At 53.0% G+C, this 26304-nt stretch overlaps 1 protein-coding gene across 1 annotated transcript in view; it reads left to right on the top strand.

Moving 5' to 3' along the window:
- Positions 1–26304, top strand: part of ADCY5 (adenylate cyclase 5) — a 154897-nt gene that overhangs the window by 99691 nt on the left and 28902 nt on the right. The window contains exons 4-12 of the mRNA XM_022567243.2: positions 4382–4493; positions 6014–6141; positions 8163–8321; positions 9197–9338; positions 11289–11429; positions 18044–18066; positions 19014–19158; positions 20431–20528; positions 24004–24091. Coding sequence (XP_022422951.2) covers positions 4382–4493; positions 6014–6141; positions 8163–8321; positions 9197–9338; positions 11289–11429; positions 18044–18066; positions 19014–19158; positions 20431–20528; positions 24004–24091 — 1036 coding nt within the window. The remainder of the gene's footprint in view (positions 1–4381; positions 4494–6013; positions 6142–8162; positions 8322–9196; positions 9339–11288; positions 11430–18043; positions 18067–19013; positions 19159–20430; positions 20529–24003; positions 24092–26304) is intronic.

The following is a 26304-nucleotide window of genomic DNA, read 5'->3' as shown; positions in this document are numbered from 1 at the left end:
GACAGAGACAGGTTGGAGTGACACAGCTGCAAGGTGAGGAGCACCAGGATTGACAGCCACCACTGGAGGCAGGAAGAAGAAAGGAGGGGTTCTACCCAGAGTCGCAGAGGAGCGTGGCTCTGCCAACACCTTGACTTCAGACTTCCAGCCTCCAGGACTGGGACAGAATAAATTTCTGTTGTCTTAAGCGGCCCAGCTTGTGGTACTTTGCTATAGCAGCCCTAGGAAACTAACAGGCACCTACTATGTGCTGTGCATTGAGCAGTTCCTCTGTGTGCCAGACATTGTACTAGGGGCCGGGATGTGGTATTGAAAGAAATAGACTAAATCCCTACTTCAGGACTTCCCTGGTGGCGCAGTGGTTAAGAATCTGCCTGCCAATGCAGGGGACACGGGTTCAAGCCCTGCCGGGAAGATCCCACATGCTGCAGAGCCACAACTACTGAACCTGCGCTCTAGAGCCCGCAATCCATAACTGTTGAGCCCACATGCCACAACTACTGAAGCCCGCGTGCCTAGAATCTGTGCTCTGCAACGAGAAGCCGCCGCAATGAGAAGCCTACGCACCGCAACGAAGAGTAGCACAACGAAGAGTAGCCTCCGCTCGCCGCAACTAGAGAAAGCCCGTGCACAGCAACGAAGACCCAATGCAGCCAAAAACAAAAGAACTCCTTCAAAGACTACATTCTAGTGGGGAGAGGCAGACAGGAGCATGATAATAAATAACAACAACAATAATAAATAATATATTAAATGGTGAAAAGTGCAATGGAGAAAAATACAGTAGACAAGGGACTTAGACATATGGGAGGGGTTGTAGATTTAAATAGGGTGGAGGAAGCCTTGAGAAGGTGACATTTAAACCAGTACCCTGGTTCTCAACCCTGGCTGCGTATTAGAATCACCAGGGAAGATTACAATAAAACAAAACAAAACAGAACAGAACAAAACCAATCAGTAGCAGAGCCCCACCCCAGGCCGATGAAGTCCGAATCTCTGGGGATGGGGCTCCGGGACTTCTCCATATAAAAGCTCCAGGGGGATTCTGATGGACACCAGCTCTGAGAACCACTGGTCTAGCAGATGAAAGCTGCAGTGGAGAAAGTGCTCTCCTAGGCCCAGCCAGGTCCCTGTGGAGAAGGAGAAGGGTTGCAGGCCTGCCCATGTCCACACGTGGCAGGCAGAGGCCATCCTGGCTGAGTGGCTAGGTGAGCTCAAGCAGCTGCAGGGCTCAGGGCTCAGTGAAGCGAGGCCCCCGAGCCCTGGTCCACACGCGTCTGCCTAGTGCTTCTAGGGGCGGCCCGTTCTTTTCCTCCTTCCCTCTTCTCCTTGGCTTGGTGCTGTGGGTCACCCTGCCCAGTAGTGTTCCTGCCTCTGCCGGGTTTGGAGATTTTTTTCCTTCCCACCATGGGGGGGGGGTGTCTCATCAGCCCCCAAAGCCAGGCTTCTGCTCTGTAGCCTGGAGCCCAGTGTGGAACGGCTGCTGGGCCTGGTGTCTGCGGCTTTACATTCGAAATACTGACACTTATTAAAGGCGTTCTTGACTCTGGAGCAGCTATCTTGACCCCAACTCCCCTTGGCTTTGATTATCTAAGAGTTAAAGAAGAATTTCCAGAACAACTATGTCATGGTGCTTTCACGTAGACCAGGAGAGACCTTTCCCTTCTTCCCGGGTGGGGTGGGGCTTCTGAGAGACTGAGAGCCAGGGAGGTGGCAGGTGGGCTGGGCTAAGGGTCTGAACTTCCTTGGGGAGCCGGGGTCAGCATCTGGAGCATGGCCACTTCCCTTCACGTGCTTCTCTCTCACCAGTGTGGATGCTCACAGACTCCCCCGGGCGGGGTGCTGAGCCTGTCTGCCAGACACCAGGCATCAAAGCCTGATGGGGGGGGGCTTCCCTGGTGGCGCAGTGGTTAGGAGTCTGCCTGCCAATGCACGGGACATGGGTTCGTGCCCCAGTCCCAGAAGATCCCACATGCCGCGGAGCGGCTGGGCCCGTGAGCCATGGCCGCTGAGCCTGTGCGTCCGGAGCCTGTGCTCTGCAACGGGAGAGGCCACGACAGTGAGAGGCCCGCGTACCGCAAAAAAAAAAAAGCCTGATGGGGGCTCCGGCTCCCTTTCATCTTCTGAGCCCCGGCCCCGTGGCTGCCACTCTGCAGCAGCTTGTCTGATTTCTGAGTCCTGTGGGCTGACAGTCTCTCCTCTCTGCTCCTCCTCCTTACCTTTCCTTCCGTCCCCCTCATTTGTCTCCTCTCTTGCCAGCTCCCCCATTTCTCCCACCCTCTTTGGCTTTCCTCCTGCACTTGTCTGCTGGTCTGAACTGGGGTCAGGGTGGCCAGAGGAGCCTCGGAGCCGGGAAACAGCACTGGGCTCGGGGCCTGGGGGCTGCCCTCCTGTACTTTTCTTGTACTTGCCTAGCCCAAGCCCCGAGATGCGCTCCCACTTCCCCTCGTGTAAGCTGGTGCAGAGCGTGTCCCCTCACGATGGAGTCCTGTACTTGCCCGCCTACGGCAGCCCACACCTGTCCCTCCACCTCCCTCTGCCCCGTATACAATGCCAGACCAGTGAACTGTGCTTTTACTCATTTAAGATGACTATGGGGCCAACAGACAGCATAGTACTTATTGGCTTAACTCCTGGATTGTGGACCCACACAAGCCTGTGTGGCCTTAGGCAGGTGACTCAACCTCTCTGTGCCTCAGTTTTCTTACCTCGAAAAGGATTCCAACCTCAAAGGGTGGTTGTGAGGCTTAAATGAGTTCATACATGTAAAGTGCTTAGAGCAATGTCCAACTATTTTAAAACGTAGGTGTTATTATTATCCACGTTCGGTGAGGCCAGCAGATCAGGAGACGGCTGCCACTGAAAAGATAGTGTGTTACTCACAGGTCCCAAGAGGAGAGGATGCGTTACGCCATGGGCTGGGGGGCGCCCGGGGAAGCACAGGGGTCAGTGAGGAGGCAGCGTGAGGGGAAACGTGGGCTAGAGCCTCTGTTGAGGTTTCTGCAGGAAGGAATGGGTGAGGCAGGGCAAGCAGGCTTGGGATTGGCTAGTTTGAATAATGTCGGTGGGCTCTGAGGCGTAGGACTGTCCGAGTTACCTGGCACTTGTCCCTGGGGTGAGTAGGGCAGGGGAGTGGTGGGCCAGGTGTGGGAACCTGACTGGGGTGGGAGGCTCTGGACTCCAAGGCGAGTGGTTGACCATCTCTAGGAACTGGCTGGCCTGGGAGAGGCAGGCTCCCCAGGTCAGGAAGACCCCGGATGTCAGATAGCAGAATGAAAAGATGTGCTTAATGCATGAACACACATTTTCCAAATAAAATGACAAGGCATGTTTAGTTCTACACTCTAATTTGAAGCGAGACTGTCGGTCTGGAGGCTCGGGAGCCGCGTGGATCAGAGGAGAGAGCAGAGGCCGTGGGGAAGAGCCCCCAAGCTACCGTCCGTGGCTCTTCCCCAAGGCTCCTCATCTTGGGATGGGGACACCAGGCCCCCCTTCAGGGCTGCCTGGAGGGCTCAGTGAGGTGGCAGGTCGGAAACCCCAGTCCCTGTGCCCAGCCACCAGGAGCATCTCAGCCCACAAGAGTTAGTACATTTATTTCTGTGTCCATTTTAAGAAAAAACTCTTGGGGCCCTTACACATTCTGGCCCTGGGGCCTCACCTCTGGTAGTCTGTTTTGAAAGAAAAGGAAGACACGTTCAGTCTCGGGAACAGATGAAAGATCACAGCGTGCAATGCAGGGACCAGCGGGTGCACCCGAGGGCCCTGGGGATGAGGCCGAAGGAGCCGGCAGGACAAGTTGGGGGGCTTCCAGAGATACTTACTGTCTGTGTCTTCCTCTCCCTCCTCCCTGGGCCTCTTTATTCTGTCTCTTCTAGAGGACTCCCTAGGTATGGAGGGCCTGGGGTTGGATTCCCTGTGTATGGGTTTGGGAAGTGAGACCTCTGTACGGCCGCCATTAGGGCCTGAAACACTTTCCAGACAAGATGAACCAAAGACCCTTCTCCTGGACCCAGCTACCTTGAGGGGGCTGCTCAGGAGTCAAACGGGGGGCAGGCCTGAGAGGTGGCTGAGGGTGAGGGGAGCAGGCCCTGTTTGCATGGCCTCAGGCAGACGTACGACCCCCAGCCTCATGCGCCTCGGCCCCCTTTTCCTCCTGGGTGGGAGCGAGGGTGCAGGGAGTTACAGAAAGGAGGGCTGGCCCGGCATTTCCCTACCATCTGGGAGAGGCCACCAGCGTCAGCTCTCTCTCTCCCCTCCCCAGCAGCCGTTTGGAGCTCCCGGGACTCTTGCTGGCTGGCAGCCCTCCTAAAGCGGAGGGTGGCCCCAGCTGCGTCCCTCTGACCTTCCTTCCTCACGGGGGTCTTGCCCCCTGTCTCTCTAGCATCCTGTTTGCTGACATCGAGGGCTTCACCAGCCTGGCGTCCCAGTGCACTGCCCAGGAGCTCGTCATGACCCTCAACGAGCTCTTCGCCCGCTTCGACAAGCTGGCTGCAGTGAGTCACCTTTTGCCCACTGCCCTGGGGACCCCGTGTGCCCGAGCCGGGGCCGGAAGGGTGGCCTGATCTGGGCCGCCTGGGGTAGGGTGCTACGGAGTCCGCCATCGGGGACTGGGGAGGTGGGGCCGTACAGGCTGTGGCTGCGTGTCCTCACGCTTCACGTCAGCCCCGCCGCACACTCAGAGATGCTCACAGTGTCACCGGTCACAAGCCCTCCATCGGTGGAAAGGGGCGGTGAGGCCTGCAGGAAATGCTGCCCTGACCCCTGAATTTGTGGAATTCGTGTTTGGAGGAGCAAATTTGGTGCCACAGAGCCACGTTGCTGATGAGGGTGGCCAGAGTGATTAAAAAATAATAATAAATGAGTCTGAATCTCAACTGGCCTGCAGACAGCTGTGTGTCACCCAAGAGACTTATGGAAAGAGGACTCTTCCACGTTGGGACAGATTGGAAGTGACCCCACCCCCCCAGCCCCGGGCATGGAGTGGTGAAGGACACACGTTCGTTAGTCCCTGTTTATACTCTGCCGTCCTTTCCCAGCCTTTGTGGCTCTGAGCGATGCTCTGTGCCTTTGGAGAGTCCTGTGTCGGGGCCCACTTACTGCAATGTCCACCGAGAGGTGGACATGTCCCCTGGGCCGCCACAGGACACCAGGCAGATCATGGATGAGAGACGGTGCCAAGGGCCTCCAAGGGCATTGATGGTGGGCCTCACACCTCACTGATTTTATCACCGAGTGTGGGTGAGGTGAACGGGGACATGCTCGGCCCTTGGGTTTTGGAAGGGCCTTAAAGGAGAGTCCAGGGCACACAGATACTTGGGTCCCAGCGTACCAGCTTCACGAAATAACCTTTGGGAAGCAGACTTGGACAGCTCAGAATTGGTGATTAATGACAGTCCATCTCAATCCCAGTTATGCATCGGTTGCGGCCCGAGGGGTGACCCTGCAGCGGGCGGGTGCTTCCGCTCTATGGCTGTCTTAGCACGCACGTGCTTGCTGGCTTAGCAGAACTGTCTTGGATAAAAATCTCAGGCTGGGGGTCAGGCGAGCTTTGGTTAAATCTCACTTCTGCTTCAGTCTTTTCATAAAAGGAGAGTCATAAAACTGTTAGTAGAACCGTAGGCCAAGAGTCGGAGCGTGTCGCAGGGCTGGGGGTGGGATGGGCCCTCGCTCTCAGCTCGGGGCCTCTCACACTGTTGAGTCTGCCCCATTTGCTGCCACATTGGACCAGCTGTATTCTTCTTGGGCCTCAGCTGTGGCCAAAAGAGTGAGTTCCTGAGCCTGGGGTGGCTGGAATGCTTCTCGAGCGCGGCTCAGCCTGTCCTCCGTCCCCCACGGCTCCCGATAAGCCTGTCCCCAGGCTGGGGCCACACCTCATGCCGGCACTGGGTCTGTGCTCGCTGCCCTAAAAGGCAAGTTATTCCAGGCATGGGGTGAATCTGTTTGCTTCCTGTTTCTTTCCCTCCCACTTCTCTTTCCTACTATTTTTAATTTTTAAAATTAATTTGCTTTCCAGGAGAATCACTGTTTACGTATTAAGATCCTGGGAGATTGTTATTACTGCGTCTCAGGGCTGCCTGAAGCCAGGGCTGACCATGCCCACTGCTGCGTGGAGATGGGCATGGACATGATTGAGGCCATCTCGTAAGTGCCCGTCTCCAGGGTGACTGCCCGCCTGTGGGGACACTGTCCATCTCCAGTGGGACCGTCCGTCTGCAGGGGGACTGTCCCATATCCCGAGTAACTGACTCATGTTGGACTGATGGAAGCAGGGAAATAGTGGGGCAAAGCCACCTCCCAAGGACCCTGGCCACACCGGAGGGCTGATTCATACCTCCAGGCTCTGAGCCTTCTCCCGGGCTCCTATGCTCACAGCAGCCTGGGGAGCTCTGCACAGAGGGACATGTCCTGGAAGAAGGGAGGGCTTTGCAGACTCCAGGGCGGCAGGAGGTATGGAGCCACTCCTCCAGGAAAGGAGGACTGGCTGGCAGCTGTGCTGTACCCTGTGCCATGGCAGGGCCTTGCACTCCAGGCCTCATGTCTTCTCACAGCCACCCAGCCAGGGGTAGAAGTCACCAGTCCCATTTCTTCACAGATGAGAAAGGTTGGGCTCACAGGGGCTAAACGGCTCCCCAGGGTAATACTGCTAGGCAGGTGGATGCAAACACAGGTGTTCCCATTTAAGAAAATCCATCCTCCCTGCCAGCAATAGCAGCCAGGATCATTGGCCGATTCTTGGTCACTGCTGACCACAGAAGGAGCCCCAGTCATTAAGCAACATGGACAAGCCAAGCTTACAGGTCAGCCAAGGGAGTAGGCCAGAGATTGCGTCCAGGTTCCAAAACTGTGAGCTTTAGAGGTAGACTGGGTGGGGCAAAGGAAAAACCACAGTGGGCAAGGTCAGAGGTCAGAGTAACTGGCCCAGAACGTGGCCGGGTCCATGCTGTTTGGCTCAGTTCCTTTCGGCAGTGTTTGCCGAGTGCCCCTGTGTGCCCGGGCTAGACAGGGGGTCCCTTGCCCGGAAGCACAGAGCCTGTTGAGGGGCCAGGACTCCCGTTGCTCTGATACCAGGCATGCCCAGTGGACACCATCAGGTAAGAGAGGCAAACTGGGGTGGGAGGGGCCAGGAGGGGGCAGTTGATTTCACTGGGAGGACCCAGAAAGGCTTCGTGAAGAAGGTGGCCTTGGAGTGAAGCCAAAAAGGTAGAATGAGAGATATCAACCTAAGCCAGTGGCCAGAGGCCCTGTGGATGGAAGGCACAGCTCCAGCAGAGGTATTTGCAGAGTTGATCCCAGGACGAGAGAAATACATGGATGACATAAATATTCCCTGTGGTAGGTGTCAGCCTTTCAGTGGTGGGGTGGGGTGAGAGCTGGAGCCCACATGGTGGTCCTGCCCACCAGGCCAAGTCGGACTGCCGGCCCCATGGCTGGCTGAGTGGGTCCATCCCCAGGGAGCCAAGGAGGGTCCAGGTCCCTAAGAAGTGCACACTGTGACCCTCCCCCCAGAGCACCGGCTCCCTTTTCCACAGACTCCGGGCCCCAGACACATACCCAGAGCTGTAGAGCTTCCATCCCACTCCCCCTCCTACAGGCGGCCCGCCCCGAATACGTACGTGGTGCATGTGATGGGGTTGGCATTGTCTTCTAGCACGTGGAGCACCCCTGGTCCCCTGCACCTGCCCCAGCTCCCCTATCTTTCCTGGGCAGGGCCTGTGTTCTCTTTTTCTCCATTATCCTGCTAATGTCGAAGAAGCAGCAATGTGGGTAAATCCGAGAATTATATGAGTGGGGTTTGGAGTGACTATAACTTTCCTGTCGACTCAAATCGGCACTAACGTGCGCTTGCATTTTCAGAACAACTTAATTATTGACTGAGGGTAGCGCTGGCTCAGGTGCCCTCGCTGGGGAGAAGCAGTGGGCCTGGGACGTAGTGTGAGGCACTGCGCCACCTTGCGGGCAAGATGGGAAGCAGCGCCTCTCACAACCCTCAGCCCCTGGGCACCAGGGCCCAGCCCTGCCCTTCAGGATGCACAGTCTCAGACTCTGGATTTGGGCTGGCCTGGAGAGAAATGACTCTTTGACCCCTGCACCTTCTCATGCACCCTGACCTCTCTGCGCCTGGCCCTGACCCCCTCCCGGCCTTACCCCTACTCCATCCCTAGGCTGGTCCGGGAGGTGACAGGTGTCAACGTGAACATGCGTGTGGGAATCCACAGCGGGCGAGTGCACTGTGGCGTCCTTGGCCTCAGGAAGTGGCAGTTCGACGTCTGGTCTAACGATGTCACGCTGGCCAACCACATGGAGGCTGGAGGCAAGGCGGGGTGAGTGAGTGAGGGCAGCTTCCCGCCCGGCCCACCCAGGTGGCTGTCATGGGGAAAAGGCTAGGGTGGGCAGGACCTGGTAGCTGCAGCCCTGGGGGTGGCAGAATTTAAGTGGAATTCCTCTAGTAACCAAGCACTGACGCCACACATGGCAACTTGTAGGGAGCGTGGCCCCAACCTTACCCAGTCTTCACCCAGAAGATATTTACACAGAACCTGGCGGCCTGTCGTGAGACGCAGGAGGTCAGGGTAGGCTTCTAGAGGAGGGAGGACCCCGGGTTAATTCCGGGGGTGGCCAGGAGGTGGAAGGTCAGCTGGCCTGGCAGACGGGGCAGGATGGGGGCAGGTGAGGAAGGTGAGGGCCGGGGGAGCTGCCAGGCTGAGGACGGGCACAGGCAGAGGAAAACACAGTACTTCAGGGAATGCAAGTAGAGCAGATGGCCTTTTAGGAACCAGTGGGAGGAAACAGTGCCTGTGTTAAGGACGTGCATGCCAGGCTGGGGAATTTGGACGCAGTCCTGCAGTCAGCAGGAGCCACTGCTGGCTCCTGAGCAGGTTTGCAAAGTTTGTGAGACGGGAGGCCGTGCTCTCCCGGCAGGCTGATGTGTTACGTCACTGTAATAACGTGGTGCCGAGGCGATGCGGTGTGGTCTCGGTGAACACGAGCTGGCGAGGGGCCCACCTTGCCATCCTGATGAGGTTGGAGGGATACAGTCCATTGAGAGATCCAGGTAGGGGTTAGCATTTGAGTCAGAGTTTGGGGCCCTGGGATTCGAATGCTGACTGAGTTGCTTACAGTTTGGTTCTGAATGGGAGCAGGGGTTCTGCATTCACGTCTGCTGCCCTCCTCTCCCTGCTTCCCCCCCTACCCGTAGACGCATCCACATCACCAAGGCCACACTCAACTACCTGAACGGCGACTATGAAGTGGAGCCGGGCGGTGGGGGCGAGCGCAACGCCTACCTCAAAGAGCACAGTATCGAGACCTTCCTCATCCTGCACTGCACCCAGAAGCGGGTCCGGGGACTGAGGGCTGGGGTGGGGGGCGGGGGAGTGGGAGGGCTTCATTCTTTGGGGAGGAATGTTACTTAGCCTGCTGCTTCCTTCTCCTCTTACTCTTTCCTTGAGGCAAGGCCTGAATTTCTTATGCAGTCGTGGTTCCTGCATCTCAGGAAGGACGCGAGAGCTACAGAGGCTTTGTAAAGGCTGGTGGCAAAGAGGGGAGGTTTTCATTTTGCTTCTGTTGCAGAAAAAGCAACAGACCTCAGATCGGTTAGTAACAATACAGCAGAAGGCCACGAGATGGAAAAGAAGCATCAGGGAACTCTGTGTATACCACGTCCTTTATTTCCATCTCGTTCCTTGTCTGTTGCCTAAACTAGGTGGATCTCGCTCTCTCTCTGCCTGTACTTATATACCTCTGTTTCTTGAAACTCTGTCTTTTCCCCTCTTGCACTTTCCAGTCTTTCTTCTTCCTTCTTTTGTCTCAGCCCACACTTGCCAAAATATAAAACTGAATTATTAGCAGACTTCAGTTTTCTATTTTTAATAGTGTCACGTTCCACGTTCTTAATTTTTAAAGCAAACGAGAACATTTTATATTTTACATTTTTCCTTAATTATAATGCCTTTTACTTATAAATCTTTCAATTGAATTTATCTATTGGTCAGAGCCCTTTGATAGAGAAAAGCTTCCCTGTTTCTGTCCTAAGGAATTAGACTGAAGACAAAATTAAGCTGCGAGAAAAGTTCAGAGAAAGTCTTGGAGACAGCAAAAGTAGATTCTTCAAGGTGGGCAGAGCTCTTTGAGGCAGGTGTCCACCCTGAGAGGGACATCAGAGGGACACCTCACCCTCCACAGAAGCACATCCCAGCACACAGGACCTGACTACGGGGTGCCTCTGAGGGAGCGGTATCAGGCCCTGCCACAGACATCCGGAGAGAGGGATGGGAGGATTTAGGTACTCTGGGGAAAGCACTTAGTGGCTTAATTGACTCATTTTAAAGCATTTGCTTGTTGTTTGGCTGTAGTATAAATGAACCGAAATCCTCCCAGGCCCCCTCCCACACTTCTCCTGTCTGCTGGGCCCATAACGCCTCTAGCCTCACCTTCCTGCCCCGCCCAGGCTGAAGGGTTACCCTCTGCCCTGGGTTCTCTGGGTCTTGATTCTTCTAGCTTGACAAGTGGTTCAGAAAAGATGAAATGGAGACAGAAAAGGACACCCCCCACCCCTCCAGCCCCGACCCAGAGCAGTGTCTGCTGAAGCAGGCTGTGTCCCCTCCCCTCTGCCTCTGATCTGGCCGGCTCCCTTCCCAGGCTCAGGGAGGGAGTTGAAGGGAAGGCCACCCAGGTCCCTCCAGGGCCTCTCCAACCCTCCACCTCGAGCTCATTTGGATGGATGGACAGATAGGTTGTGGTTGGCACATGGAGAGCTGGCTGAGGCCCCGTTGGTGTATTTGTGCAATGCGCGTCAGCCCTTGCATCTCATGTTCTAATGACCCAAACCTCCAGAAGCTGCAGGGCCTGTCCTACTACCCGCTCTGCTAGAACATGCCTGTTTTGGGGTGGAAATTGGAATCTCATGTTTCCTCTCCGTCCATCACCCCCCAAGCACTTTCAGACCCAGGCTCTGCCCACATCTAAAATTCTATGCCAGTGACAGATGTTCCCATGCCCCTTGGCTTTCTAACAAGACAAACCTCGTCCTCCTGTTCTGCTGCTCCCACCTGAGGCTCCCAGCTCCCAGCCAGGGCTGGCGTTGGGGAGTTCGGAGGGATTTAGGATGATTTCTTGGGTGAGCTTTAGGATCTTGGCAGACCTCAGGGCTCCGGGCTGAGCAGAGAAGGGAGGGAGGCAGTGCCTTAACCCCTACCTGGCCAGGCACCTGGGAGGAATGAGAAACTCCCTACTTGGGCTCACCTGATGGGCCCTGCCCACAGGCTGATGCATCTATGTTGCTCTCCCAGAAAGAAGAGAAGGCCATGATTGCCAAGATGAATCGCCAGAGAACCAACTCGATCGGGCACAACCCACCACACTGGGGGGCCGAGCGCCCCTTCTACAACCACCTGGGTGGCAACCAGGTGTCCAAGGAGATGAAACGGATGGTGAGTAGCTGGCAGGGCAGTGTGTGGGCCACACTCTCCAGGGCTGGGGCCTCCAGTGGGTGTGAGGACTGGGCCAGGCCCCTCCTGTTACCCAGGGAATCTGGAGAGCCACAGAAGGAATCGTTGGAAGGGGGCTCACCCTGACTTTGGACCAGGAGACAGAGCGCCTGACTTCCGACCCTGGGCTTTCTCCGTGGGCCCCACCATCTCTTGGCAGGCCGGATTTGGCTTTGGAGCAGAGCGGTGAAGCCCCTTCTTCATTCCCCCTTGGCAGACCTTCCTGGTGTAGGCTGGAAGCAGACCCATCTGTCTGGACTCAGGGTCCAAACAGAGCCTCCAGGGCCTCTTGGCACTGTCTGGGGAGCCCCGGGGAGTTGGGTGGGCACAGGCTTATCAGACACCTTCCAGCATCTGTTGCATTTCCCAGGCAGTTGAAACACATCTTCTGGCCCAGTCGCTCAGAAACCATCCCAGTGCTTTTTGGCAAGTGCCAGGTGATGGTCTTTTTGCCCTCTGTGCTGAGAAACGCCCTGCTAATTCCAGTCTTCCTGTGGGAGCATGCAGGCTGAGTGAGCAGAGGCCGTGGTAGGGGTGCTGCCTCCATCTCAAGGGACCCGGCCGGCCTCAGAGGACAGACACCCTCAGCCACCCCTGCACACAGCAGGGACGGGCTAATTCAGGATGCCCTGCCTGGGTTCTATCAGTAATGCTAGAAAGAAGACTTCAGAGGGTGAGAAGAAGAGAATGAGGGATGACAAGAAGTCAGTTTGAAGCAGTTCTTTATTTTTATCTGAGATCTTGGCTTCTGCATCTGAGCGCACTCCTCAGGTCAAGGGCAGCCTGGTACCCAGGCAGGAGTTGCCCGCTCTGAGGGAGGGACGGGTGAGGAAGCCGTGTGTGTGTGTGTGTGTGTGTGTGTGTGTGTGTCCACTGAGTTCCCACAGATCCAGGTAGAGGAATGGGGGGCCATGCCGACACTAGGATCCCCACGTAGGGGGCCTGTGGATCAGACTGGGTTTAAGCTGCAGCAGCAGGGATTAGAGAGAGACTCCATGGGAGTCCAGCTGAGTTGGCAGACAGATCCAGGGGTCTGAGGGAGGAGACAGGCTAGGGACCAGTCATTCTGCTCCTTGCCAGCTAGCAAATAGCAGATGACAAAGGTTTAAGGAAAATGTACAGAAGAAAAAAGTGAATTGAGTCAAGATCACCATTTTAACTTCTGGTGGTAAAGAAACAACTCGCAGGACACCAAGGTCCTAAGCGACGAAGAGTGGGAAAGGTCAGCCTTGCCCCAGGGCTTTGAACTTAGACGTCCCAGGCCTGGTCAGTGCCACCCAGGGCTCCAGGCCCCGCTCCCGCTCCCTCCAGGCCCCTCCCCAAAGCAAAGAGCGGTTGCTGGATCCCCCCCTGTTCTCACCCCAGTTCTTGAATCATCTCCTGTGGACTCTCTACCCACTTGACCAGGACAGCCAAGAGGTGAGAGAGGGAGTGAGAGGAAAGGGGGAGACTGAGAGCAGAATGCAAGGAGGGAGCCTCTCATCCAGGTGGGAGGAAAGAGGAGGACAGGTTTCAGGAAGACCAGAGCAGGAGGACAGAGAGGGTAAGGGGGAGATGCAGGGGGGGGAGCAGGAGATGAGGGAGAACAGGGAATAAAAAGATGGGGCAGGACAGAGGTGGAGAGGAACCACCAGCAGGCAAGAAAGGTGCCTGCTTGTACGTTCTCCGTTTAAAATCTTCGGAAAGTTTTTTTCTTTAGCGATATTTGGTGTAGGTGGACTCTTTAGGTATTTCAGAGTCTCCAAGGGGGCAGTTTGGACTATAAGCACCGATTTGGCAGACATTAATCATTGTTAGGACAAGAAACCTTGGAAGAATTAGCAGAAGGGCTGTAACTGGGGAAACAGTCTCACGGGAGACTGGCTGTCGGAAGGGCTCCTCCGTGGTGTTGGTTGCTTCACCCAGTGGGGAAAATGCAAAGTGATCAGAAAGCTCGGGGACACCCCTGTAGAGGGAGAGAAGAGGCTCCCTGTCCCCGTCCTTGCTGGGCAGAGTCACCTGAGAGGCCAGCATCAAAGTACCATCCCCTGGGCCCCTGCCAGCCCAGTGTCTAGGCCAGGGATGGGATGGGATCTGGCAGCCGCCAGGCACACCATTGGCTTTTGGTGTTAAACTCACCCAGAAACCCTTGGGAAAGATATGCAAAGAGAAAGCTTCTACCCCGACTTCCACTGAAGATGCGGTGGAGGGGAGGGGATTGCATTAAGCAGTGACTGAGAGCAGTTAGAGGGGAGTAACTCGTAGTCAGCAGTTTATTTCTTTAAATCTTGTTCCAACTTTTACTCAGCTTTTAAGATGTAGTAATGAGCTGTGCTGGTTTAGGCGTGAGTGTTGTAAGGTCTCTAAGGTTCTTTTTTTTAAAATTATTTTTATTTTTATGTATTTATTTTTTAAATTAATTTATTAATTTATTTAGTTTTTGGTTGCGTTGGGTCTTCGTTGCTGCTGGCAGGCTTTCTCTAGTCGCAGCGAGCGGGGGTTACTCTTTGTTGCGATGTGCAGGCTTCTCATTGCGGTGGCTTCTCTTGTTGCGGAGCACGGGCTCTAGGCGCGTGGGCTTCAGTAGTTGTGGCACACGGGCTCAGTAGTTGTGGCTCACGGGCTCTAGAGCGCAGGTTCAGTAGCTGTGGCTCACGGGCTTAGTTGCTCCGCGGCATGTGGGATCTTCCCAGACCAGACCAGGGCTCGAACTCGTGTCCCCTGCATTGGCAGGCAGATTTTTTTTTTTTTTTAACATCTTTATTGGAGTATAATTGCTTTACAATGGTGTGTTAGTTTCTGCTTTACAACAAAATGAATCAGTTATGTATATACTATGTTCCCATATCTCTTCCCTCTTGCTTCTCTCTCCCTCCCACCCTTCCTATCCCACCCCTCCAGGCGTTCACAAAGCACTGAGCTGATCTCCCTGTGCTATGTGGCTGCTTCCCACTAGCTATCTACCTTACATTTGGTAGTGTATATATGTCCATGCCTCTCTTCGCTTTGTCACAGCTTACCCTTCCCCCTCCCCATATCCTCAAGTCCATTCTCTAGTAGGTCTGTGTCTTTATTCCTGTCTTACCCCTAGGTTCTTCATGACATTTTTTTCCCTTAAATTCCATATATATGTGTTAGCATATAGTATTTGTCTCTCTCTTTCTGACTTACTTCACTCTGTATGACAGACTCTAGGTCTATCCACCTCATTACAAATAGCTCAATTTCGTTTTTTTTTATGGCTGAGTAATATTCCATTGTATATATGTGCCACATCTTCTTTATCCATTCATCCAATGATGGGCACTTAGGTTGTTTCCATCTCCGGGCTATTGTAAATAGAGCTGCAATGAGCATTTTGGTACATGACTCTTTTTGAATTATGGTTTTCTCAGGGTATATGCCCAGTAGTGGGATTGCTGGGTCATATGGTAGTTCTATTTGTAGTTTTTTAAGGAACCTCCATACTGTTCTCCATAGTGGCTGTATCAATTTACATTCCCACCAACAGTGCAAGAGGGTTCCCTTTTCTCCACACCCTGTCCAGAATTTATTGTTTCTAGATTCTTTGATGATGGCCATTCTGACCGGTGAGAGATGATATCTCATGGTAGTTTTGATCTGCATTTCTCTAATGATTAGTGATGTTGAGCATTCTTTCATTTGTTTGTTGGCGGTCTGTATATCTTCTTTGGAGAAATGTCTATTTAGGTCTTCTGCCCATTTTTGGATTGAGTTGTTTGTTTTTTTGTTATTAAGCTGCATGAGCTGCTTATAAATTTTGTAGATGAATCCTTTGTCAGTTGCTTCATTTGCAAATATTTTCTCCCATTCTGAGGGTTGTCTTTTGGTCTTATTTATGGTTTCCTTTGCTGTGCAAAAGCTTTGAAGTTTCATGAGGTCCCATTTGTTTATTTTTGTTTTTATTTCCATTTCCCTAGGAGGTGGGTCAAAAAGGATCTTGCTGTGATTTATGTCATAGAGTGTTCTGCCTATGTTTTCCTCTAAGAGTTTGATAGTTTCTGGCCTTACATTTAGGTCTTTAATCCATTTTGAGCTTATTTTTGTGTATGGTGTTAGGGAGTGATCTAATCTCATACTTTTACGTGTACCTGTCCAGTTTTCCCAGCACCACTTATTGAAGAGGCTGTCCTTTCTCCACTGTACATTCCTGCTTCCTTTATCAAAGATAAGGTGACCATATGTGTGTGGGTTTATCTCTGGGCTTTCTATCCTGTTCCATTGATCTATCTTTCTGTTTTTGTGCCAGTACCATACTGTCTTGATTACTGTAGCTTTGTAGTATAGTCTGAAGTCAGGGAGCCCGATTCCTCCAGCTCTGTTTTTTGTTCTCAAGATTGCTTTGGCTATTCGGGGTCTTTTGTGTTTCCATACAAATTGTGAAATTTTTTGTTCTAGTTCTGTGAAAAAATGCCATTGGTAGTTTGATAGGGATTGCATTGAATCTGTAGATTGCTTTGGGTAGTAGAGTCATTTTCAGACAGATTCTTAACCACTGCGCCACCAGGGACGTCCTCTAAGGTTCTTTATTAATAAAAAGGTTGACGGGAGATCATATGTGGACTCCTGCTCATCTAACCGGGCTCGGGTAAGCTGTGCATTCTTCAGAGGCGGCAGGCTGGGCCCAAGCGTTCCCCACAGCAGCTTTGCCAGGGCAGGCGTGCAAACTGGAGTCTGCACCTCATTGTGGATGAGCAGAGGGGCCCACGGCCTCTGGTCTTGCTGTAGGTCAGAAGGAGAGGACTCGGGGACCAAACAGAAACACTGAGCTGAGCTGCTCTCCAGAAGTGCTGAGGCACAATGGCAGGAACCCATCTGAGTGTCCTCCTTGCCGGCTGGGGACCGTTGTCCTAGGACTAGAAAGCAGGTCGGGGGACTGGAACCCAGTCTGCTGGCCTGTGTTCTTAAAGACCCTTTGCCATGGTTTATCCACCAAAGTGTTCCCTGACTGCGGTCAGTTCACCACCCCAGCCCGGCACCCAGGAAGCCTAGAGCGGACCTGGCCCCCAACACCAGCCCCTGCAAACCACCAAAGGAGCACTGGAGGAGGTCAGAGACAGGTTCGTTAGACACATTTCAGGTATAGTTCTGAGCTGTAGAGACCAGCGTAGGCATAATGTGGCTTGGATGTCCTCCGAGTAAAATCGTTGCTGGCCCCTGTGGTGGAGATCAGTGGGCCAGCCCCTCGCCATGGTCCACAGAGACTGGCCTGTCCGTACTCTCTGCTGCCCACTCGAGCTTGTGCCCTAGAGATCCTGCCTGCCCCCAGATGGGGCACTCACATGAGAGACCCCAACTCCTCTAGCCTCGAGTGGGGACAGTGAGGTGGGCGGGGCCCTGCAGCCTGGACCGAGGGCTTGGTGATTCTCAGAGGATGAGGAGAAAGGAAGACAGCCACTGGGCAGCCCGGGAGGAGCTCAGAGCCCACGGCTGGGCACTTGGATGTGGCACTAGGGGCTGCCAAGGCCCCTGGGAGCCTTGAGCTGGTGAGGAGAATAGACAGCACCTCAGTGCCCACGGGCCCCACGTCTATTTCGGAGCCCGGCAGCTCCGGCTCGCGGAGAGCATCATAAACCCCACTCCTCAGTGGGAATGAAGAGAGCTGTGTTCATTTGGGGTTTGGGTTCCCCCGACATTTGCCAAGCCCCCTGGCTGCCCAGCAGCGTGTTCCGTGCTGGGCCACAGGGACAAGAGGCCACCCTCTGTCCTTGTCTTGGCAACCTGAAGCCACCTGTCCTGGGGTGCTTGTGCCTCCCCCACTGCCTCCCTGATCCCACCTCTTCCCATTTTAGGGGCCCCTCCCTCCATTCTGCCACAGTTGGTCAGACCCTGACACACTTCTGTCCTTTATAGATGAACTCTAGGTAGGGCCTTGAGTTTGGCAACCAGTAAGGGCCCTTCCCACCCTCACCCCTGCCCTGTCTGTGTGAACATCAGAACAGTAATCAAACCGGGGCAGGCAGGTTCCTCACCTCCTGGGTCCCCAGCCAGCTCCAGCCTTAGAAGAACACATTGGTTCTCAGATACCAGAAAAGCTGTTGCAGGTAACCAGAGTTTAGTTTTCTTAAGCTCAAAACTTGTGAAGTCCCAGGAGATTTTATGTGTGCTTGGCGGGAGTTGGGGGGGGGGTGAGTGTGCATGAGCTGTGTGTGTGCACAGGTGTGCACAGGCGTGTGGGGATTGATCGGCCTGGCAGTTTCCCTTATTTCCATCTGAGTAAGTGGCAGAATTGGGAGGGGACCCACCAAGCCCAGGGTCCAGGAGGAGGGTGAAGGAAGGTTTGGGGAATGACAAGGAATTGGGTAGGGGGACACGAAGAGCTTTGACTCATGGATTTTGCCAGTGGATGAAGTAAAATCACAGTGTGCCCCCAGCACGGAGCCTGTCCCAAACCCAGCTGTATTTGCCAAATGAAGGAAGGAGGGGATGACTGAGTGACAGTGCTCTCTGTGTCCAAGCTCCTGGTGACCTGTGAGAGGGGATGAGCTGCAGCCTCCCCGTTTTCATCCCCTTGGTTCTCATCCTCCTCTCCTCCTCTCTCCGTCCCTCTCTTTTAGGGCTTTGAAGATCCCAAGGACAAGTGAGTAACCTGTCCTTCTTCACTTCAGCTCCCTCGGCCTGGGGGATGTCTCCAAATCTGCCTGGAGCTCAGTTTCCGTACTTCATGGAGAATGAGCCCAGGCCTCGCAGTCTTGGCTGGGAGTGAACAGAGCCCGCTGCACCTGAGAGACGAGCAGCCCGGGAGCTCAGGCCCCCGGCAGAGAGGCTGGACCTGGTCATCCCCCATTTATAATCTCCACTCCACGCACACACACACGTATGCACACACAACACACTCAGCACACACATGTGCGCGCGCGCACACACACACACACGCGCGCGCGCGCGCGCGGCTCCCAGGAAGATGCAGGCTTTGCACATTGGTCGCCAGCGCCTGGCCACGTCCCAGCACCCTGAAGGAATGTGCCTGTCTCTCTCCTCCACTCCCCAGTCTCAGGGGCTGTCAGAAATCCCACTCGAGGACTGGGCTCCACGCTACAAGTAGAGTGTTTAGTTCAGCACCCAAAGATTGTGAAACGTGCTTCCCAGAGAGTCCCCTGGGCCAGGCGAGAGCAGCCAGGTGGCTCCCAGGCCCTGCGGCAGAGGTCTTGCCTCCTGGTCTCAGCCTTCAATTCAGGATGACAGTACAGCTAGAGAGTGAAGAGCAGAGACTGTTACCTGTAGGGGAAAAACAAACCCTTGAGAATAATTCATATTATCATTATAATTTAATAATACATCAATAGGGTTAGAAAATCCTTATTGTCAGTGAGGCCCCCCCAGCCCGCGGGTCTGAGCCTTGGGCAGTGTTCTGCGCGTGTGAGTACTTGGGCTTCTGGCCCGTCCTGGTGTCAATCCCAGCTTCCCCACGCCTTATTAGAGCTGATCAAGCCCCTCTGATGGGTCCGGGTGTGCGGGCTGAGCCGGCCCCCTAGCGGCGCCCCCTGGTGGTCAGCCTGTCTTGTGTCTGCGCCCCTTGCTCCCCAGGAACGCCCAGGAAAGTGCGAACCCCGAGGATGAAGTGGATGAATTTCTGGGCCGTGCCATTGACGCCAGGAGCATCGACAGGCTACGATCTGAGCATGTTCGCAAGTTCCTCTTGACCTTCAGGGAGCCTGACTTAGAGAAGAAGGTACAGCACCCTGGGGGGGACCACCCCCCACCCCCACCCCCCTACCCTGGTGCAGAACCAGGACCAAGGGGAGGGAAAGGAGGCAACAGGACGGCTCCCTCCCCTGTCTCCTTCTTGTCACTTCCATTTCCCACCTCTGATGCTGCCCTACCCAGGAAATGGGAGTTTTAGGGAGACTTCCTTGGTGGAAAAGGATACATCTTAATTTCTTTGTGTCTCAGTTTCCTTATCTGGGAAATGGGGATTTTTAACATACCTACCTCATGGTGTCATAGTGAGGATTAAACATCCATATATGTAAAACACATGAAACAGTACCTGCCACATAGTAGATGTTCAATAAACACTGCTATTTGTATTATTTTATTGCTATTGTTATTATTATTATTATCATAGTTTCCAATGGACCATCCAGCTGCCTTTGGCACACTGGAAACTCAGAGTATTAGAGTTGGAAGGGGCAGTCAAGAGCTCTTTGTCTTGTCTCCTTAAATTGTGACTGAGAAAGTAAAGCTCAGAGTATCTGGGTGACTTGCTCTAGGCCACCCAGTGAAGTAGTGACAGAGCCAGAACAAGACCCTGGTCCAGGGTCTTTGCTACATGTCACAGGGTCTCCCATGTGTTCCGTCAACATGGGCTCCTGTGAACTCATGCCGTGGTCAAATGAGGCACGCCTAATCAGGAGGGAAGAATTATGGGAAGGGAACTTAGTCTGTTTACCAGCATAAATGGAACTGACTCATGGATTACCCTCTCTGGGTGACTCTGCCAGCACGGCCATTTGTGCAGCTGGTTGGTGTCATGGGGAGGGTGGGGGCTGGGAGTCAGGACCTTGGAGATGAGCTCTGTGACACTGGACAAGTTGAGTGACCTCTCTGATCCTCAGCTCGCTCATCTCTGAAGTAGAAACAGCAGCAGTCCTGTGCCTATTTCCTGGGGCTCTTGTGAGGATGTGCAGTGATGGTTGCAAGCCCCAGCACGTGTTCTGGCGTGTAGTTGGTGCTCAGGAATGTGAGCCATGATCATTATGAATTATTCTCATGGTGACCCAGCCTGCAGAGTTTCTGGTTTAACATAATTCAACAGCCCTCCCCACAGGCACCACCATGTAGTGAGTGGACTGGTTTCTTGAGAGCTAAGGCCTGTGCTGATTCTCGACTGGGTCTTCCAAGTCTTGGGAGTGTGCTGTCCCAGGTGTGTCTGGGGTGGAGGGGAGCTGGAGCAGACAGGGCCAGGTTCCTCTGCCCACTCACCCTGCCCATGTCCTCTCAGTACTCCAAGCAGGTGGATGACCGATTCGGTGCCTACGTGGCATGTGCCTCGCTCGTCTTCCTCTTCATCTGCTTTGTCCAGATCACCATTGTGCCCCAGTAAGTACCCCATACCTCCCAGGCTCCCTCCTTTGGCTACTGGGGCTCCAAGGGTGGGAGGGGAGGTCATGTAGGAGAGCAGAGGCGGGAGTCTGAGCTGGATTTGCTCAGGCAGGGAGAAAAGTTTACAGTCTTGTCCTCAGTGAGACCAGGAAGCCAAGAGTCTGCCTCCCCCATGATGGGTAGGCCATGTGCTCGTTGCAGGTGGAAAACTTCCGTCTGGGCACTGCCCGGCGCACGGGAGACCCCTTCTCTCCACTTCATCCTCTCATCCCATTTTAACGCAGACCACTGTTGCCCATTGAGTCACCCAAAGTATTCACCAAGCTGGTTTCTGCATGACCTTTGGTTTTTGCAAAAAAACAGTATATCTTCAAAAAATAAGGGTTTTATGCTATTCCAGATATTTCAAAGAATGGATTTCAGATTCTGAAGCCTTTTCTCTAAGAGGTGTTCCTGAAATCTTCTGAGGACTGGCTGTGTCACTGAGAGAGGCCTGTGGCTTCCAAGGGGACCACTCTGAAATGGGCTGTTGGACATGAAGTGTTTGTTAGGTAGTCATTCACAGTAGGGTCACAGCTAAGTGAGAAAGATAACCTCTCCATGTATGTATGTGTGTGTATATATATGTATATATGCACATATATATATATACACGTATTTTTTTACTTTTTATTATGCAATATTTTAAACATACAGTAATTAATATAATCAACACTCATCCCCTAGATAGAACAATTGTTCTTTTTTAAAAAAATTAATTAATGTATTTATTTTTGGCTGTGTTGGGTCTTTGTTGCTGCGTGCAGGGGGGTTTCTTTAGTTGCGGCGAGCAGGGGCTACTCTTTGTTGCAGTGCGCGGGCTCCTCATTGCGGTGGCTTCTCTTGTTGCAGAGCACGGGCTCCAGGTGCACGGGCTTCAGTAGTTGTGGCACGTGGGCTCAGTAGTTGTGGCTCGCAGGTTCTAGACCACAGGCTCAGTAGTTGTGGCGCACGGGCTTAGTTGCTCCACGGCATATGGGATCTTCCCGGACCGGGGTTTGAATCTGTGTCCTCTGCATTGGCAGGTGGATTCTTAACCACTGTGCCACCAGGGAAGTCCCAGAACAATTGTTAATATTTTGAAAGATTTTTTTATCTATCTTTTTCTGATTTTTTTAATTGAAGTATAGTTGCTTTAGAATGTTGTGTTAGTTACAGGTATATTTCTGATTTTTTAAGGTAAATTTTAGACACAAGGACATTTTCCCCCTAAACACGTCAATAGACACCTGTTTTAATGGCATTTTGCTTCTTAACCACAATGCTTTATGTACCAAACAAAACTAACCCCAGTTCCTCTATAATCATCTAATACCAAGTCTGTATTCAAATCTCCCAAATTGTCCCCCTAAATGTCTTCTACTCTTAGTTTATTCATAGCCAGGATCTACTCAAGATCCACTGGATGCGTTTGGTTATGTCTCATAAATCTAACTTAATCTGGAAGAGTCCCCTCACTCCAGCACCTTCTGTTTTTCATTTTGAAATAATTATAGACATAAAGAAAGGGTACAAAAGTACTACGGGGAGTTTCTGTACATCCTTCATCCAGTTTCCCGTGCTATTGACAACTTATATAACTGCAGTAGAGTAATCAAAATCAGGAAATAACACTGCAATGATATATGAACTAATCTGTAGGCTGTATTCTAATTTCATCAGCATTCCCCCAAATGTCCTTTCTGTGTTCCAAGAGCTGGGCCAGGACCCCACATTGGATTTAGCTGCTGTATCTCCTTAGTCCCCTCCAATCTGTGATGCTTCCTTGGCCTTTACTTACCTCTCATGGCCTTGGCACTTCTGATAAGTACTGGCTAATTAATGTGTAGAATCTCTCAAATTGGATTTGTCTGATGTTTTTTCATGATTAGATGGAGGTTATGTATTTTTCACAAGAATCCCACAGAAGTGATGTTTCCTTCTCAGGGCATCATATCAGGAGGTACATGACGTTGGCATGTCTTATTACTCAATGCCTTTTATTTTTAATGGCACTTATCGTTGAAGAGATGGCCCTTGCGTTTGTATCTGCTATGACCCTGTCAGGATACCACAGGTGAAAACCAGACACTGGCAGCCAGCTGCACCCTGGTTATGCAGTTAATGTCTGTTGCCCCCTGCACTGAGACCATGCAGAGCTGGTGGGATTGTGGGTCTTTACTGTCATAGGACTCATCTTCTGTATTGAAATGGAGCTATAGGTATAATAAGCAACCTAGACTTTCCGACCCATTGCAGCTGAGAATCCCCTTCACTTGGGTGCATAATCCTGCCTCTTTGCTGCTTCTCTCTTTCTGTAGCGTGGCTTGGGGCTGGGTTATTCCAGATCCCTGCTCTGCCCGCAGTAGCTTCACTCCCTCCTCTGGCCACAGCTCCGAGCTGCTAAGGCATGGATGGAGGTCGTTCTCTGGCCATCCTCTCTCCAGGGAAGCCTTAAAAGCTACTTTAAAGGTCTTTCTTTCCCTCTGAAGAGAGTTCTCTCCCCTGTTCTGTTTGTTTCAGGCAGCTAAGTGCTGGCTTCTGGGGGAGCCTGGAACAAAGATGCCTCCCTAGAGGCCTTCACCTGCCTTCTTATGTCCTCCACTTGCCTTTAACCTGCTGACAACACCTGTCATGTCAGGCTGTCTCACTCCCTGAAAGGGAGAAGGGGTTTCTGGGGCCTCCTGTGGTTGGTAGGGAGTGCTGTGCCTCGACCAGCCCCTGCCCCAGGAGGGCCACGGCGGGCTCTGGATGGAAAGTCACTTGCAGTTCTTTCGCCCGAGGATACTAGCCCTTTGTAAACATTGAGCTCACCTGTGATCTGCCTCTGTGAGGAGGGGCAGCAGGAGATCCTTGCAGTTTTTACGGTTGTTGTTGAGCTGGGTGGGAATAGGGGAACAGAAACTGAACAGGACTTGTGTGGTCTGGCAAGTAGGAAGGGGACAGGGTTTAGGGACTCTACTCTCCAAAGGGACATGTCACTGCTGTTTCTCAGAGTAGCTGGTTGGGCTGTTGACAAATGCATTTCTATAAAGGATGGCCATTTATCAAACCAGTGTTCAGCCTTCAGAGTTACTTGTCAGGCCATAAGTGACTACCTAGAGGGAACAGCCAGGTGATTTTTAAAATGGGTCCTTCCAGGCTAAATGAAGTGAGTCTATGGATAGCTAAGAATTAAGCAAAATATTGGGCAGGTGTCACCCTGTTCTTCGTTTGGCTCCTGTGTGGGCTATGCTCCCCCAGGAAAGTGACAAGACCGGGAGGAAGGGCAGGAGCCACACCGTTACGGAGGCAGGTTCCGAATCGGTTCACAAGGCTCAGTAATCCCTCCTCAGTGAGTCAGGGGCCAGGCACCCAAGACTGGGCAGGAGGTGCAGCAGAAATGGAGCAAATTCTGCTTCCTTCGCGGGGCCTCTCAGAGCCCCAGAATTCCCCACCTCCTCTCTCCTTCCAGCTCCATGTTCATGTTGAGTTTCTACCTGACCTGTTTCCTGCTGCTGACCTTGGTGGTATTTGTGTCCGTGATCTACTCCTGCGTGAAGGTGAGTCCAGCTTATACCTGAACCCCAGTCGCCTTCTTCCCTCCCTTCCCAGCCCACTGATGGGGCCCCTCCCAGGGGCTGGAGAGTCACACCCGGGATCCAGGTGCCTGATGCTGGATCACAACTCTTGATTGGCATTCGCAGCAAGCCAGACTGCAGGGGGCATAGTTTGTCCGAGGAGCCTTATTTGTACTGGCTGTTTCAGTTAGCCTTTGCAAACCTCTGCAAGAAGATACTGTTGCTGTCTCTTCTGTCTGTCCCCTGGGTATCAGGTAGGCCAAAGGAAAGGCACGTAGCACAATGCCTGGCACAGAGCAGCGGTCAGTAAACATTTGCTGAAAGAATGAGTGTGAAAGGGATTGCTCTCGACACCCCTTCTCTGTTCCAGTGTGCCCTGGAAATGGCCCTGGAGGGAGGCCATAGAGATTATGGCTTTTGAGCTGCCCATCATATAGATGAGAGGGAGACCCAGAGTGGTTCATTGTTTCAGACAGGGCCACACAGCTAGTAGCATGGGCGTGAGACCCTGTTCTGTGTTCTTCTCCCACGCCACCTCTTAGGCGTGCTGTGTCGCCATCCAAGCTGTGTCCTTCAAGGGGACCTGACCACAGGTCATTAGGGTCTGTTGTAGAAATCACTCAGGTTCCTGTTTGCCTTGCCCACCAAGCCTCTTCCTCAGTTCCTTCGCCACTGGTTTAAGAATTCCCATGGGCCCTCCCTGGCAGTCCAGTGGTGGGAGTTTGCCTTCCAATGCCGGGCGGGGGCGCGGGGGCAGGGGCGTGGGATGGTGCAGGTTCGATCCCTTGTCCGGGAGCTGAGATCCCACGTGCCTCACGGCCAAAGAACCAAAACAAAAAAACAGAAGCAATATTGTAACAAAAATTCAATAAAGACTTAAAAAATGGTCCACATCAAAAACAAAAAACAAAAGAATTCCCTGATGGGGCCAGCCTGGTTCCAGAAACCTCTCTGTCCCAGCAGAGACAAGCTCTTTCTAGCTTCTGCTGTAACCGTTTCTCTGCTCCTCCCTGACACTCACTTGGAGCCAAGCCCCTGGGGGGCCCAGGCCCTGCCAGCACTCCCTATACCCTCTGTGGTGGGCACCGTGTTCTCCTTCCTGGGGGATTGGACCTTTGTTGTCTCCCAAGTCCCCTTTCTCACTCCATCCTCCAAACAGAGTCCTTCATTAGGCTGTAAACTGCGTAATCACCTGATGGTCAAGATCTTGGTGGACTGATTGTCAGAACTGGAAGGACCTTAGAAGCATCTGGTGTGCTGCAGTGTGCCCCTGAGCAGGTGCAGAAGTGGATGCCCAGAGAGGGGCAGGACCGGCCGGGGTCACTCGGCAAGTTGAGCAGTGTGGTTAGCCAGTTCCTTCGCTGCATCGTAGGGGTTAATCCTGGCTACCTGCCTCTCCACCAGCTCCTTCCTCGAGGCTATGACCTCCCTCCTGCTCTGTGTTCAGTCTCTCTTGCCTTTTGGTCTTGACGTTGTCAGGCACCCCAGCCTGGTTTTCTCCCCAGTGGACAGTCCCACTTTCTTCCTCTCATGGCTATAAAAGCACACCATACATTCACAAGAGCCAAAAGGTGGAAAAAACCCAGGTATCCATTATCAAAGGGGTCCCCAGCCCCCGGGCCTCGGACCTTCCATGGCCTGTTAGGAACCAGGCCGCACAGCAGGAGGTGAGTGGCTGGTGAGACAGCGAAGCTTCATCTGTGGCTCCCCATGGCTCGCAGTACCGCCTGAACCCTCGCTTGCATTAGCTCCTGAACAATCCCCCCCCAACCCTGTCCGTGGAAGAATTGTCTTCCACGAAACCGGTCCCTGGTGCCAAAAAGGTTGGGGACCGCTGCATTAACAGATGAATGAATAAACAAAAGTGCTATGTCTGTACAATGGAATATTGTTCTACCATAAAAAGGACTGAGATTCTGACACATGCTCCGACATGGATGAACCTTGAAGACATTACGCTAAGTGAAAGAAGCCAGACACAAAAGGGCATATATTGTATGATTCCAGTTGTATGAAATATCTATTCTAGACAAATTCATAGAGACAAAAAGTAGACTACAGGGTAGCCTGGGCGGGGGGAGGGGGAGTGGAGAGTTATTGCTTCTGGGGTACAGAGCTTCCGTTGGAGTGATGAAAGGGTTTTGGAAATAAATAGCAGTGATGGTTTCACAGCGCTGTGCAAGTAATTCACGCCA

This window comes from Delphinapterus leucas, chromosome 4 (genome assembly GCF_059928025.1).
Source record: "Delphinapterus leucas isolate spDelLeu-1000000601 "Yukka" chromosome 4, BTC_Dleu_Yukka2, whole genome shotgun sequence".
Taxonomy (NCBI): domain Eukaryota; kingdom Metazoa; phylum Chordata; class Mammalia; order Artiodactyla; family Monodontidae; genus Delphinapterus; species Delphinapterus leucas.
This window is presented reverse-complemented; position numbering and strand designations above follow the sequence as displayed.